Source organism: Lissotriton helveticus, chromosome 5_1 (genome assembly GCF_964261635.1).
Source record: "Lissotriton helveticus chromosome 5_1, aLisHel1.1, whole genome shotgun sequence".
Lineage (NCBI taxonomy): Eukaryota > Metazoa > Chordata > Amphibia > Caudata > Salamandridae > Lissotriton > Lissotriton helveticus.
In genome coordinates this window covers 986149693-986167192 of record NC_136065.1, presented here as the reverse complement: position 1 = coordinate 986167192, position 17500 = coordinate 986149693, and the positions used below count along the sequence as shown (strand labels likewise).

The window sequence follows — 17500 nt, the reverse complement described above, 5'->3', positions numbered from 1 at the left end:
GTTCATATTTTAAAAATCCTAAGTTTAGGTCTGGTTTGCTCGTTTACACTCTTTGTAAAACTGTGTTATAGATGTTTTGGCTATTTAAATGTTCTTAGTAAACACCAGCAAACTAATAATACAATTAAGTAACAAAATAAAGGATAATAATTTAAGAGAAAAGAAATCTTTGGTTGTGTTCCAGGAGCAAGAAGTACTATGCTTTGCGACTCAGGCGCAAATATGGAGTTTAGTAAAATGTGGCTTTTGTGTTTAGTGTCACATTCTCCTTCATACAGATTATTATAACAAATTCTTGTGTTTTGCTAAGATCATAATAGCTCATTATGAGAGTCTGAGTTTGGCCCTCACCCAAAATCCTTACACCGCACAGCTAAGCATGCTTACTTGAACATCTAATGTTGCTAGTTTACTCTCTCTTGGGAAGTGCAAGACTAGGGAAAGGACTCAACCTTCTTAATTGTGGGCCTCATTAGCGATGGTTGCTAGGCAAAACACACACCTACCTTCAGTGCATATGAAAGAGATAAACAATACGTCATGGCGGTAACGACTCTGGTGCTTCAAGCGACCTTTAATTATTATATGTTTGCTCTTTTATACCTTAGCCATTATTACAGAGAAAGAAATGTATTCATTTTATGTGCATCCCGCCATATTTCTAAAATATTCTCCTTTTGTGATGTCCCATTTAAGTTTCCCTTGAATAAAATATGTGTTTAAAATACTGTTTCAAAATGAACACATAATGCATCTGTGCGTGGAATAATGCGGAAAAATAATATTGGGTTATAGTTTTTAATTTTCAGGGATTTTGTGATCAGGGTGGATTGCACTTTTAGTTTTATTCTCTATTATACGATAGCATTCTGCAATTATTTTCGCAACTAAGAAAATATTATGCGATTTTGTCAGAAGAATTGTGGTTATTGGCGACCATAACGGTTTATGATGTCACTAGCAATGGAGTCGTTTACATATTTCTCAACTTCTAGTGGTGTGTAAAATAAAAACGAGGCATATCATGAACTATTTGTTGCATGTCTGAATCTGTACTATGGTTTACAAAGTGTACCACTTTTCTGAGTGGAGGTTATAACAAAAACCACAATGGGCACAACGAGCCCTGCTTGACCTTCCTTCTCTGCAACAGTAACTAACTGGATAACTAGAAATGTGTCAAAATTAATATCAGGGCCCTGCAACTACCCTCTTACTTCACTGCCCCCAAACTCAATAGGATGGTAGAGCCACTGGCAGGGGATGCCAAGAGGACAGCCACCTTCACCGAAGTCACAGCTAGCATTCAAAACATACAAAATAAAGTTTTTTGTGTCTTCTCATAAGCTCTTTTCTATCTTTATTTGGCCTAATGGACGGTGGAATGCAAGTGCTCACAGCTATGAAACAACATTAAAATGTAATGAATATGGTGCCTTAGTTGTTTCAAATGAGTAGAAAAACACAAAATTGAATGGACTCCGATGATAACATGGATATAAAGTAAGAGTGTCCTTGCTGTAGCCACAGGAGATGGGAGGGAGAGGATGTGAATGAGGGCTGTTTTATTTCTCTAGTCCACTCTTTCCATTAACTAGGCTAATCCCTTTAGCCCTTAACCTATTTATTCTCTCTAGCTGTGGCATGCAAATCAACCACATGGAGATTATGGTTTTAGCGACCATTTTCCTGTGTCCTGTTGGGCCATCATTCCTTCCAGACATTTCAGAGCTAAAGAAATGCTACCCAGAGCCTCAATTAGAGACTGGGGAGCAGTACCTCTGGTAAAAATTAACACAGCTCCCACCCAGTCAGTCTTGTAGTTCCCCCATTTCATCTAAAGCATGGGAACTCATGAGTGTCTGACTGTGGAGCATCAGCAGGTTAAGTCACTGGAAATTCTTGGCCTGGTGGTTGCCCACGACAGGACTGCCAATCCACCACAGCCTCCTGCCTGCATGTCTTCTCCTTGCCGGGCTGAAAATTCAAGTAATATTTCTTACACTAAGGGAGAAAACTCTCCATACGTCAGGGACATTTTTACCCAAACAAAGTCCCATTCTGGGGTTCGTTTCAGATACACTGAAGGCACGGACATCTTTGCCAGGGAAGAAACATTCTCTGACTACAGTAGGATGATGGACCACCCAGCAAGGTCATACTGATATGCACAGCCTGGATCACTGTGCAGGAAATGAGATCATAGTAATTAAAGTCTGTGGTGTTGGATTAAAGGTCCTATGGAGAGAGATGCCTTTCCTTGGCTGGCCAAACAAGTTGGTCACTGCTATACACTAAGGTTGAAGCATGTGGAAAAAGCTCACACCGGACACCAGTCGCGCTAACAGAAAAAGAGGGAATTAATTTAAGTGCTTCACACTGGCCACAACACTTCCTAATAGTCTAACAGCAATTAGGTCCGGCTGCAGCACGTGATTGTAGCTCCTTACTTATTAACCATCAGGATTTGAAGGTAGAGACCATTGTTAATTGTGTCTTACCCATGCCAGGCCTGAAAGTCTGGAGATGATTGTTTGAGGTCTTGAGAATAATATTTCGGAGTGTATTAAAATATTATTCATGCTATAATTTTGCTAGTTGACAAAATGCATGCTCACTTTATTTGATTAAAATGCAACATATTTTCATTTCCAAATAATGAGCAATGTAACTTTAAAACTTTGTTTAGCAATACCCAGAGGTAGGCTGATTCAAGGGTCCACCCTCCTTTTCTCTCATACATGAAATGGTTTTAACTTATCTCCCATATCAAAGAGAAATGGAGAGGCTATTGTTTCTTGCAGGTCATCATTTGCTGATGTCTTCTACGGAAGATGTTTAATACTTTTAGTTTCCCTGGTATTTACTGATCAACTCATAGGTCTGACATACAACAATATTTTGCTATGTCGTGCTCAGATACTTCACAACACTCTGTATACTTTCCTTCAGAATTCTCGAAATCTCTATAACTTTAGCATCTTCACTGAAAAACAAACTTCACTCACTATCCTACTAGTACCTGCACTAAACAGAATGTTCACATTCATATTTAATTTGATTCATAGTGTGTTGATGCTAATATCTCGGGCTTCCTATAATGCATGATTACTTAATACAGTGGTATGAGCCATATGTATGTTGGAGGAAGCAATACATGTAAGTGGAAATATAGAGAGAAAGAAAATGGGACACATAGTTCTTAGGGACACATGAATTACATTAAGACTATGTTGTGCTATGGGTAATGAGACACAGGTAAAATGTACAGTGATGTGTTACATTTGTTTTGTGTTTCTAACAGCTAAAAAAGTTCAACTCTTAAAGCTTTACTATCCATCAAGCAACCTCTGCTGAATAATAGAAATGCCAGAAATAACAATAATTATTTTGAAAACACAAAATATAATTTTCAAAAGCACTTTTATTCAAAGTGTTTTAGAAGGAAGCTGTTTTGTATATACACAGGACCCTCAGGTCTAAGCTGGTACTAACTAACCCAGCAGACAATCATACATGAAAGATGTTGCTCAGACACACATTTCTCGTGCTAGTGTGTGCTTCAGTAAGCTATCACTTTAAGATCTTACACTATATAAATGATAAGAAAATTATTATATTCCACTTGGTGTTCATAAATCAGTCATCAAATTGATATGTGGTCTTTTCCATTTAATGGTTGACCAAAGTCACCAGGTCCTTATAGAAAGATCTGTAACATTACGTTTATTTCCTAATGATGTTTAAACATATACCACAAGAGAGGGATTGCCAGAAGAAGACCTACATATCCACATTGAATGAACAAGAGAGTTATCCACAGTTATGAATGCCACATTTCGAAATGGCATACAGCTTGCTTTTATGAAGGTTTGAGGAGGAACTGAATGTTTGACATCAAAATGTATTTCAGTTTTTGTGCTCCTGTGATGTTTACCCATTATTTCACCTCAGCTCAATAGCAGTAGACTGAAGTCAACTCCAATGAACTCAGATCAACACGAGTTAACAAGTTAACACACATATCAATTTTTAGATGAAGAAATGCAACCAGGTGGCCACATTTCAGAGTGAAAGGATAGATCAATGGGCAATTTCTTTAATGCTCCCTTATGACTTAATGAAAGAACAATGGTTCTCAATGTTATCCTGGAACAAGTATTCGAAATTAAAGGTCCAAATAGAGCCCATAATATCCAAATGTAGTAACTTCTTTTTTTGGAATGTTGCTAAGAAATACTCAAACAAAGAAGAATGGTCATGCAAATAAATTCAGTGAAATAAAAGTTGTAACAACTATGTTACAGCAATCCAGAGGGTCAAAAAGCCAAAGGTAGCAACATTTATATGTATAAGTCAATATATGCAGCTCAAGAAGCAGCTTGGATTTTTTGCCTTACCACCCATACTAAACATTCGGAATGTGATGTAACTGAGGAATATACCATGTATTTTCCCTTCTCAGTAACAGGTACAGGCTAATTAATGGTAGGTGGTGTTGAAGACCTTTGATACATTTAAAAGTATGAAGGCTTGAAATCACCACCATAAGCTCATATCTACAATCTAGCAAAATGGCCATCACAGATAATTAAATTAATTGAGCAGGGTGTAAAGCTATTTGTATGGAGATCTATAAAGGCTGAGATACTCAGAAACAACCTGGAAGTCAACAATTGTTTGCCGCATTTTTGATGGGTTGGGGAGATTAGAATTGGCTCAAGGGTGACACTTTGGGATTATTTAAACATTTATCAGAAATCTAAAGTTGTTCATCATTGTGGATGTACTGCCTGAAGTTAATGAGCAATGAGGCATTTAACAGAAATTTAAAGTGGCCAGCTAGGACTTCTTTATAGTGGTTAGTGGCCAGTTACTGTTGTGGCCAACCAATAAGTGCCAGACTGCACTAACATTGAACAGGCCAAATATGGGACCCCATGTCATCATAATAAGTTGGTTTTCCTTGTGTTAATTGGAAGCAGTGGCATTACATTTCAGAAAAACACTTTGACTGATGAATGTGAATTTGTTAGAGCAGTTTTTTACTGATTGCACTGATAGATGTATTTTGTGGAGTAGAACATTTCTTTAAATATTACCTGATTGGGTCAAATCATGATTTCGGGAGTTAGTAAGATCCATGTAACTTTGTTTAAGAATTGTAAATGTAAACATCATATGCGCATCAACTGCATTACTTAGCATTTTAAATACATTATATCACCTAGTATCATGAATCAGATGTAGTCAACATTTCCAAAGCTAGATGCCTTTAAAAGTTAATTACATTTACTTGCGATACTAATTTGCTCCTATGTTATATGCTGGGGTTATGCCCTGTAATGAAATCTGTAGAAACACAACCATTCTAATTTCTTTTTCTAATACAAGAAGAATGTACTTCGTTTTATCATAAAAGTGTGGTGCAGGAATAGGAAACACAGGATAAATTATTTGCAGATGTGGTTTATTTCACCATCCGTTTAAGCTTACAAGTATAACCTGAGAAAGTACTCCTGGATCAAGAACTGTGAGAAGCCAAAATAATATAAAATAAATGAAACTGCGAGAAAAGCTGCAAGCAAAACAAAGCTTTAAAAATGTTACAAAAGATATCTGAGAGTGGTTGTGGGGGGATGGGGGTGCACCTATCGTGATGGAAAGAGGATGGGAAATAATCTGGAAGTGATACATGAACCACATACTCTCAGTGCTGCTGTTAGTGTGATCAGCATCGTCAATGCCATGGGGAGGTTCAAACATGTAAATGAACTGTGAATTGATACACCAAAATAAAATATGATGCGAAAAAGCATTGCAAATAAAAAGACATGTAAATGTGTGCCTACCATTTTCCAGATAAGAAGGAGTCGTACCTTCTGAAGGATCAAGGCGGCGGGCCCGCCTCCCGTGTTTGGAGTTGTTGTGTACAAACATGTTGTCTGAGACAGCCAGGACATGGCCATCCACGTTGACTGTCGTTGATACAACAACCTGGAAAAGAGAGCATCATTACGTGTTTTCTCAATGATTAAAACAATGCATACTGTCACAAACTGTGTCCTTAGGGAAAACATCTGGTTTAAATGTAAGCAGCACTGTTTCAGATTTCAAAATAAAAACACACCAGTGTTTCTGATCAGTAGTGAGGCTGTTGTTTACTCTGTTGGCTCTGTTTATTTAAAAATATGTTCAAAACGAATTACAGATGAATGACCTATTATAATGCAAAAAAGAACAATTGATGGACAGAATGCAGAACAATGTCATACATTCACCCCAGTATAGAGATCTGGGACTAAATCCATTGTTTTTTTGCTCACCATGCCATTCCAGTTTGGCCGCAGCCATATGCAAATCAGTCTTGACGCTGCGCCCAATGGGAAGAGTCCAGCCTGAACTGTCATGCCAGGTCCTCCCTGGACTGGAAACAAGCATCCTAGGGCAGGTGTTGGGCTTTCAGCCGTCATCAGCCAGGATAGCTTGACTCCAGTGGCATGGAGAGCACGGTACCATGTCTGGGCATACCCGTCCCACTCCGGGTGACGAATGCAAAATTAACAATTGATGGACAGAATGCAGAACAATGTCATACATTCACCCCAGTACAGAGATCTGGGCCTAAATCCATTGTTTTTTTGCTCACAAAGCCATTCCAGTTTGGACCCAGCCATATCCAAATCAGTCTTGACCCTGCGCCCAATTGGAACAGTCCAGCCCGAACTGCCAGACCAGGTCCTCTCTGGACTGGAAACAAGCATCCTAGGACCGGTTTGGGGCTTTCAGCCTTCATCAGCCAGGATAGCTTGACTTTAGTGGCATGTTTGTTCTGCATTACGTCCATCAATTGTGTGTCTTTTGTTTTCTCTCCCTAAGTGCGCCAGGTATGCCCAGACGTGGGTCCTGGGCTCACCATGCCACTGGACTCAAGGTATCCTGGCTGATGAGTGGTAAAAACCCTAAACCGGTCCAAGGATGCTTGTTTCCGGTCCAGGGAGGACCCGGCTTGGCAGTTCGGGCTGGACTGTTCCCATGAGGCACAGGGTCAAGACTGATTTTCATATGGCCAGGTCTAAACTGGGGTGGAATAGTGAGCAAAAGAATGATGGATTTATCCCAGATCTCTTGACTGGAGGTGAATGTTTTGATTTGTACTGTATTCTGTCCTTCAATTGTGTGTCTTTTGCTATTATAATAGCAAATTAATTTAGGTACAGGCATTTTTTTTTTAAGACTAGCAGCAGACCTGCTCACAGGTTTATCCTCTCCACACACACACACAGGTGCATGCACACACACCCATAGACAAAACTAAGCACATATACATACATATAGACACACACACACACACACACATCTGAAAACACACACTCCTATTTCAGTGGTAGGTGTTGGCTATCTGTATCGACTCACTGTTTTTGTAATGTTGCATATAAGTTTAGGAAGATGTTTAACTTTGGGGCAAAATATGATATTTATTGCACCAATACCTCAGAGTCTTGCAATGAATTAAGGTTTTGCTTGAAATAATATTGTACTTTTTCCTCAGTACAAATGTGCATACCCACACAGGATACCTTATTTCATTCATTCTCATTTTTGGCATTGTACATTCTCATTTTTGGCATTGTACTGAACGTGGTATGCCTAGCAGAATGTTTCCCCCTGATGGTTATGGTTTATTATATTGTTCACTGTTAGGTTTCATTAATTTGTCTGAGCAACTCGAAAAATGGTTTTCGAGCATGTTTAAAATATATGGTTTTAGGCAGACAAGAAAACATTCATTTAAAAGTTTTTAAATAAACATAGGCACTAATTAGAAATTCTACATTTCTGAGGTGGAATCTCAATGCAGTACATTATTTTGAATCCTAACTCTCATTTCAGGATCAGAGTGTTGTTAAAGAGGAAACAAGGTCTTCTTACACTGGTAGGTGATCCATGACTATATTTTATCCATGAACACTTACAGACACGTACCAAAATACAGCCATAAATCCAATTCTTGAAATTTATTTTCGGAACTATCTTCAAGTGGAAGCAAGTTGAAATCGCACAATTCATGTTATTTCTGGGTATGTTTGGGATTGCTTAACAAAGACAGTTTTAAGAATTTGAACACAAAATGGAATAACATCTCTTGAATCCATGCATCTTTGCACTGTAGGATATGAGCCCTGGCTACCAAAGTTTGGAGGAAGTTAGAGAATATAAAAAGTTTCACTCGTGAAGCAAAACGAAGGAAGGTGCAACAGGAAGTGAGGGTGCGCCAATAAAGTGCGAAAGTAAACACATATGGCATCGAATGTACTAGCTTTACTTATTGCAGTGGGAAACAGTCCCCAATGTGAGAATAGACTATCAATTACTTTGGAGAAGAATTCAGTTCAAAAATACTATGGAATGCAACATCGTGGTACATAAAAGAACATTAAGAAATGTGTGAAACTCAAAATAAGCCAGCACATCCTATCTAGGAATAAGAAGCCCAATACACTTAGTGTCTCTGTAGACCAGTCTCGATGCAATCAGCTGGGAAAACACTAAAGTGGAGCAAAGGGTGTAGGTGTTTTTTTTAGAATGTTTTATATATTACCTCAGTAAGATTACCAGCCACCTATGGTTCTTCAAGACTGCGAAATAGGGCTGTGTCTTATTTTGTAATCTTCAAAATCACAGAACAATGGCAATTCAACAAAAATCAACTACCTTTTACAGTTAGTAGAATATACCTAGTGGAAGCGAATGCACTTTATGGCTTCCATGGAATATAAATAGAGGTTCACATTAGCAAAGGATATTTTTTAAAGTCTCATGGCATGATGTGGAAGCAGGAAAATGCGGAAAAAGAGACAACTGTCTTTGTTCTGTCATCTAAATATAGGTCACCCACCAGGGGAAAACAGTACAGTGCAGCTGAAAAAAGGAGAAAAGATGACATTCCATATTTTGTGTTACTGTACTGGATCATTTCTGCAATTCATCTGCAAAAAGGTGCTGAGATAGTGAAATCTCGTACAAATAGTGTTCGTGGCCTGACATGCTGTTAAGTCCAGTTAAACCTTTGAGAAGCTGGGAGATTAGTTGAAGAGACCAGTGGAAGCCATTTTAGTGACTACTGACCTGCTTTGATTGTCAACCACAAGATCATTTGTGATTGATGCATCTTTTAGCTATCACTAAGACAAAGTGGACACTTCCACTCATTTCAGATTTGACCTTCGGCTTCGCTCACATGGATCAATATCACCTGTGCCAACTGATGGCGAGGTACATGAAAAATGGTAGCTTGGATAAAGTGTTTTGTTGGAATATTTTTTCAAAGATTGCTCTTTTAACATGTCTCGTTGACAATCACGGTTCTGTTTTTACAATTTTTTTTATCAAAACAATGTGCATACTTTTTAAGTCATTAAAATATTACTTTAGGAAACATTCATAGTTCTTAATCAATGAGTTGATTTTATTAGCAAATAATGTGAACGACCCGTGTATTTTTTCACTGCTACCTACTGTTTGGACACCTCAAGGGTTTTCAGGATTATTTGTTTTTTTATCATAATCTTGTTATCTTTCCATACCAGGTTAAAATAGCCTTGCATGCTTCAATTGACACGAAACAAGGTGCTTTTTCTGGAAAAATGCATAGAATGAATCTCAAAACTAAAAATAGGTTTTATGATTAGGTCCTATGAACAAATGACAATCATATGCATGAAGAAACTCATATAGAACAAAAACAGACAAAAGAAGACCTAATGTAAAACCAAATAAACCATACATTAGAGGAACATGTTGAGAAAATTCAGATGACATTTAAAGTATCCATCTATTCAATGTTTTGCAAAGGTGTAAATAAATTAAATGCCCTCATGCATTTTAAATATCCAGTGATCCATAATGAATGATGAATATATTCATGTGCTGCAAAGAAGCCCTCCTCTAGCGGGCATTTTTAATTGTTGATTAAGAGAAAAAGTACATCTTTGAGACTTTGTAGACAGTGGGGTTGTTCTCTTTCTTGGTTAAAGGTATGCTAAAAGTCTTAAAGGCTGGGATTCTCTAACAGTTGTATGCTTGTTGGATGATCTGAATAAGTGGTTTGGAGTTTATCTGAACACTTATTGCAGGGGTAAATGTTGCTTTAACCAGTAAAGATTTTAAATACTGAGAAGTGTATGAATTGCTACACCTTGCACGATTTTCAGCCAGCTACAATTTCTTGTTGAAACTTCTATGGTTTTGGTCTAACCTTAGGCTGATTTAGAAGGGGTTGAAAGGAAATCTTAGCATATGGTTATAAAGGCGTGCCTGATGATGTGTGATACTAACTGAATGGTTTAGTGAAAGTCCAAAATAATGGTCCCTTCTCCAGCTCAAAACCTAGGCTCCTAACAATTGTTTGACAGGGACATGGATGTTACCTAATCTCTTTCGATATATCTAAACAAATCAATAATGCCAGCACATTCATACTGCTATTTACTTTTCTCTTGTTAAAAAATGTTTTGTACAATCACCTGTGTTGTATTTCATCCATTAAAACTCAAATCAATGTTCCAATTAAACCAAGTGAGAATGCTATGAGGCTACAAAAGATCAACATGTATGTTTATGTGGTTAGCTGTCACTTGCTCAATTATAATCAGAATTTAGTGAAAAATGTTCAATAATGAAAAATGAACAGATATTTTCTGGCGAGTGCATTTTATTGAGTACCTGGAATCTCCGCATGTCTCGTGGATTGCCAGCATTCTTTAAGCAGTTCTGGTTGCATTTGAGGAAAAACTTTAGGAAAAACCTACAAAAAGATAAAAATGTAACATCAAATCAATTTTAAATATGTCATCTTAATAAATGTACAAGCTCCAGCACATCTCATTAAAACATCTCAGTGCAACTTTTAAGGCCATGATTAAGTGTTAGAGAAAGGCAGAAGATTATGGCAGTAAGTCAACTTTGCTAATTCCTCAGAATGTCAAATTCAGTGAAGTGAATTCAGTGAAGTGCTTTAAGAGCCAGATAACCCGGGTGTGTTTTAATGATGCATCACATTATAAAATGTAAAATCCTGTTGCCAGACACCTTACTATGACAATGGTTTTAAAGAATAAACACCAACTGGATGGATAGGTATAAGAGGGTTGCACAAATACAAAGAAATGTGGGTCGGTCTTCTATTATTGGACAACAATGTGATAATAATGGCCCCAGAATTTGAATCAAATAGAGATTAGAAAACGTTTAATTTGTATGCCTGGGGGTTCACAAAACTGGGTAGCTTCTAGGTGGCTTGAAGAAGATGATTTCACCCTGATTGCTGTAGATGAGCCAGGTGCTTTCCACTCTCATTGGTAGAGAGGGTTTTGGGTAGAAAAGACGAGGTAGTTGCCTAAGGAACATATTTTTTCGTGATCAGATATAGTAATGAATCTGATGGATAGTCGTGTGTACAATGCATAGTACTAGCTCATATCTGTGTCTTCACTAAAGTAGATTGTCTTACTTCTATGTCCACGAAGAGGGGCATTTGTAGGCATGTAACAAAAACAACTGAAACTGGTAGGCCCTGGATGCCCACAGATGTTTAGAGGTCACCTAATCACCAGTTGGACCAAAGGGGCAAAGCCCGCCTCTAAACCAAATGAAATACAATTTCCTCATTTCCTACCCCTGCAAGTGTAAGTTAATATACTGTGCAACAACGTTTGTAGGCTTTTCATAATAGAACTCTAGTCTCTAATGGAAGTCTGCAAGGAAAGAGCCAAAAGTTAGTGATTAAGTAAATTGTAAACAATTTGCTCTATTTATATTATAACTGTTAATCAATTCTTTATATATATAAAAAAATAGGCATGTGCATTTACTGCACATGTGTGAACTAAAATGTGTATAACATTCACATACCAAATATAATTACAAGGCCCTCGCTGTGTCAGTTTGATGTAACTTGTTTAGACTTATAATCAATATACAAAGCATAATTCCCAAAACAGTATAAATATTAACAATAGACTTCTAAAAAGGAAAACCCCTTGCAAAATCCAAAAACTTGATCTTAAAATGAATTACTTTTTGTTAATCAGAATTGATTGAATATCTCAGTATGTGTGGGGAAACATTTGTTTTTGGATGCTTGGAACTGAGCGCACAGCACCGTTTTCTGTCTTTGGAAACACATAAAACTACATTTATAAGAACACTGTTTGCTGAGAAACAGAAGGGTTGATTTGAACACGTGAAAGACACAAAAAGCACTCATAGAAAGGGATACCTTAATGAAATATCGATAATGCATGGAAGGATAAAATGATTTGTAAACACCTAACATGATGATCCTCTACTTGAAGGGGTTCCGCTTCATATTACAATTATTTGCTGTTTCTTGTGTGTTTTGTATGTGTTTTTCGATGCAAAACTGTGTGGCCCGTGTAATTGGTAGTCTTTGTATTGATGTTTTTTTTCCTCAGAATTTTGGCACATGTAGTCGAAGTGCCAAATGTCTCCAATGTTTTCTAGCATGTTCCACTAATTGGTGCAGTGCTGTGGTAGCTTAAGGAATTGTTTACAGAAATACATGTGATGTGTTTCTGAAAATAGACACGAGGAACATTTCTGTGAAAGCCATTTGATAAAATTAAATGTACCACTATATTTCTAGGAGTTTCTTGGTTCAGTAGAAACAATCTGTACCCCATAACTATCACAAGGCAAATACAAATATACTGATTGGTAAATTCTTGACATTTTTATCCGTATAAAATGAATATGGACTTTGCACGTTCATCGGCGTTAAATGAAGGTAATAAAGTTGAGAAAGCAATTATGCACGTTGTTTTGTTGTGTGGGCATAATTTCAGCCGACCAGCGTACATAGTAATTTCCCGTTACTTAAAAGAAAATCTGATTGTTAGAGGAAAGAGCTGCTATCCATTCAATTAAATCCTATTACACACCACATGGCTTCACTATTTTACACGCTTTTGAAGACAGAATGTGGATCTTTTATTAACTCAGCTCACCTATACACTTAGCTCACAATGCCTCTTAACGCCCATCTGCCATCAGCATACAGTAAGTCACTTGATATTCCACCCACCAATTTTTCCTAACAACCACTGTGCAATTAAACTCAACACGTTCTGTTGCGAGGTAAATTAGGCACACCTGCGGCCAGACTTCATTTGAACTGCATCAGAAAAGGACCTAACAAGGTGAGAGCGTGCTGCAAAGTTATAGTCCTGTCAGGCAATTAGGTTTCCACTTCTGGGACACCGGCACAGTGCAATTATGCCACACATTACAACCTGGCTAATCTTCTGAACAAATGTCATGTCTCACAGAAGCTAGTAAAAGCAGTTCATCTGCAAATGTGCCTGCTCGGCCACAGTCACCTCATGCACAGAGCAACCCAGAGGCAGCTTTCTGTGATCGCCCAGGTTTTTTAAATTAAATGTTAAAAGTCCTACAAGTGATGCTCCTTGCAATTTACATCTGGTGTTAAAAACAGGCCCTGTTGTGCACACTGTATCCTACCCACAGCGCTGTGGTGCGTTTTAGTGCAGAACAGCAATGTGCTATAACACACATTAACACAGGTAACTATTGTGCCCGCATTTCTAGGGTTATCTGTATGAGAAGCTGTGAAAATAAAAGTTATGGCATTTCAAGGAGCATGTCATTTTGTGTATAGTGTCTTAATGTGCCCGTGCATTGAACATTCAGTGCGCTTAGATCATTTCATAGTAACCAACCAGCCATGACACCAGGCAGGAGTGATCCATGTATAAGGTTTTCTGCATGTATTAGCTTTCCCGCACCCAGGGTGAGTTTAGCACCTCAACCCGTACAGAGACTTTTGATGTCTCTAAGGAATAAAATCCTCTGGATGCACCCTCACGGAACAGGTAAAAACATGAGACTGGCACACAATTATGCCACTCATTGGCGATGAATTTAAGACTACCATGGAACTCTTGCACATCTATAATACCAACCACCTTCGGAAACACACAGAACCAAAAATAGTTATTTGACCAAATGTATAGTTAGGGATATAGGTCTGGTTATCACCCTTTGTCCTATTTCTAACCAACCCCCCTCCCCATTCTTGGCAGTGGTGAGTAAGTATGTATAGGGAGATGAAGTCATTTTACAAGGATCATACAGGAGGTCAACTTTGGTATTTAGGGCCTGATTAGGTTCTTGGCAGACTGGTTACTCCGTCACAACAGTGACAATATCCTGTCCGCCGAAATATAAATCCCATAGGATATAATGGGATTTATATTTTGGCAGATGGGATATCCGTCACCGTTGTGACAGTGCAATCCATCTTCCAAGATCGTAATCAGGCCCTTAGTATTAATTTCTGGCCTTCATTCTGCAAATTGTGTAGTTTTGAAGCTTTTCTGGACATTGCAGAGATCTAAGTGTGATGCACTTTGAAGAGATATCATTTCCTAATAGAAAAGCCCCAAAGAAATTTCCAGCAACACATCAGTCTGTATGTTAAACTAGAGGAAATGATAGCACAGACACAAGAATAAGTATAGTGATGAAAGGCTCTGGTGGACGTGTTGTATTAATTGTACAAGTACCTTTATACCGTACAACAGTGCTATTGTTCATTACAGGTAATGGTGGGGAGCATTAGTTATGAAGTACAAACAAAAAGGTCAACCCTCAAACAAAATCAACAAATTGAAACAGCTCCTCCTTATATTGATGCGCAATGCTCGGCAACTCGTTGTTGTGCTCAGGAAGTTAGTTTGTCAACGAATCACAAAACACAGATCATTCTTGCAAGAGAATTTTAAACAAGTAAGTCTTGTTTTCTCAAACTCTGCCTTTTATTTGCCTGTGTTCATAATTCAGATTGGTGGAAAGTGAGCAGCTTGTGGCCAGAAGAGTGAAATGGCCCAAACGTCACTGGAAACCGGTAGACTAAGCCTATATTGGACATGTGAGCTCCTAGTTAAACATACAAATGTAGAAAACATCAGCATGGTGGAATTTAGGCCCATCCATTGCATTTCATTCCATAACAACCTTCATAAACAAATCTATTGCTAGGAATATATTGAGAATCATTTAATTTGGTACCTAAACAAATGGCATGCATACTGAGAGTTTTCAAGTTTGTGAATTTAAGAGACAGACCGAGAAAGGCAGAGAATTCTTTGGTATACAATAGTGATAGGAAACTGTCAAGAAACTGAGAGAGTAAAAGTCACAGAAAGGCAGGCAGAAATGCAGAGTGATAGACACAAACCTGGATAGAAAAGCATAATTGTAATGGGGGAGAGAAATCAAGAGAAGTAAAGGTAGACGGACAGGCAGACAAACCGATGGGCTTAAGGATGAGCAGAGATGATAGATAGATAGATAGATAGATAGATAGATAGATAGATAGATAGATAGATAGATAGATAGATAGATAGATAGATAGATAGATAGATAGATAGATAGATAGATAGATAGATAGATTAAATAAGTTGTTAAAGAGAAAAGTAGTGCGATAGTTATAAAAACATGTAAAACAGAGGTAAAGCACTGCAGAGACCGACACTGATTTCCAGGGATACATAGCTAGAAAGTATTAATTGGGTATAAAGACAGAGAGATGAACTGATGAACTTGCAAAAGAATAAACAAACAGATGGACAAAATAACCTCTTTAGTTTCTATGTCAATCTCAATCCATTGTATTTATTTTTGGGAAACTCACTGTAAAAATATTACACCCCACTATAAAAGTAATCTACATTTCTATAAAATGATTATCATACTAAAATGAATGTGCTCATTTAGCTCTGCTTTTACATCTTAATTTACTTTGGTGAAGAGATTCTCAGAAATGCACATGAACACAACACACAATTGTGGCTTGTCGCTATTATAGTACAAATGTTTGTAAATAGTGCAACACTCCTATTAATCAGCTAATATAGTGCCGTGAATGAATTCTCCCTTTCAGGAAACACAGTCAACGCCATTGAGGTTCAAGAGTTTCTAGTTGATGAGAGGTAGACATGAGTAGTAATAGGCCTACAATCTGTATTCAATGCTCATCCTGTTCTCTATTACACTGAGGGTGGCTTTTTATGAAGGGCCGTCAGTCAAAGACGTGCACCTTTCTTTTCCAGGCCTAGGTACACAAACAGCCTTATACTCCTCTAATGCAGGAAACACTACTCCAGTGTCCGAGGAGTCTTTTGTTTTATTTCAAATGTATCGCTCCTGTTGCTAAAAATGATTTTCCTGAGCGGTCGCAAAGCAGTGATAAAATGTCTAACCTGTCATTAGTGCATTATGCTTAATTGTGTACAGTATGTTTCCAGCTCCACTTGTTGGCCCATCATCAAAATGACCATTAAGGACACTAATTCCCTGACCCGGTCTTTATTTCCCTCAAGAGCCATAATCTTTCACAGTAGGTATCAGAGTAAATCAAACCTGAAATATGGGCTTTATTTACTTGTTTCTCTCAGGCACAGTGGTAGACAAACTGCTGCAGTGAAAATGGTAACTACTGCCTTGCAGACTGCTACAAATTCTGAAAAGGGCTTTGAAAGTGTCTTTCTGGCCTTCACATGCAAAACCTGGTTACAAATGGGGTATTGACTGTGAGATGACATCCGACGGATCACAATTGATTGGCCCGAGGGAACCTTGGGAGGGGTTTAGCAAACAGACGTCAAACATACACAACACTGCACTTGCCAGATCTCCAGTGCACAGCATTACACAGACCCCATAGCAGCAATGGGTGATCTGATACACAAGGAGGGAAAACGGGGATTCGAGAAGGGGGGCTGTCCTCACCAATTCACTAATTCACAAAAGGAGGACACACACTGCAGAGAAATATTCCCCTGTTCAGTAATGTACTCAATCCACTGAGGTACTGAATACTGTAACTAGACCCATAAGTAAAGGTGGAGCAGGAATATTGTACATTGCCCCCTAACAGCAGCACTGTTCTAAAAGGACAACAAAGTACGTGTGTATGGATGTATAGATATGGGCACCTGTATCCGGTTTTGCAAGTACCAGCTGTATTTTGAAAATATTTATATACACAACTATATAAAGTGCCAAGCAAAACGGCATGAGATGTTCCCCAAGTTCTAAAACTGATTTTACATGTGTTATAAAGATATGAATAGTACAGCATAGTATAGCAGAGCATAGCATAATACAGTATAGAATAGTAAGTATAGTATATGACATGTTCTGTAACACTGCCTATCCAAAGAAAATCGTTGTCAACACTAATTGAGAGCTCGTTAAAATTCTTCATGGATATTGTTCACATTGACCCCATGCAAACTGTGACACAATTACAGCCACTCAGCTCTTTTGGGTAGTTACAGAACTTGATGCTGCTGTTTAGGACAATCAGAAATAAAGGAGGCAGTTTAATTGTAATTTAATGGAATATCAAGGAGTCCATGGCATTCGACGCCAGCAAGAGAGAGCGGGAGAGAAA

General features: G+C 38.1%; 1 protein-coding gene across 14 annotated transcripts in view; it reads right to left on the bottom strand.

The window, feature by feature from the left end:
* Positions 1-17500, bottom strand: part of EBF3 (EBF transcription factor 3) — a 171892-nt gene that overhangs the window by 61315 nt on the left and 93077 nt on the right. For 10 of the 14 annotated variants that reach the window (XR_013594828.1, XR_013594829.1, XR_013594832.1 and 7 more), the window contains exons 7-8: positions 10726-10807; positions 5853-5997 (exon numbers count right to left, since the gene is read on the bottom strand). Coding sequence is in view for 7 of the 14 variants with exons in the window: in XM_078643494.1 (XP_078499620.1) it covers positions 5853-5997; positions 10726-10807 (227 nt within the window). In the remaining 7 variants the exon portion in view is untranslated. The remainder of the gene's footprint in view (positions 1-5852; positions 5998-10725; positions 10808-17500) is intronic. The other 4 variants (XR_013594831.1, XR_013594833.1, XM_078643496.1 and 1 more) reach the window with 1 other exon arrangement.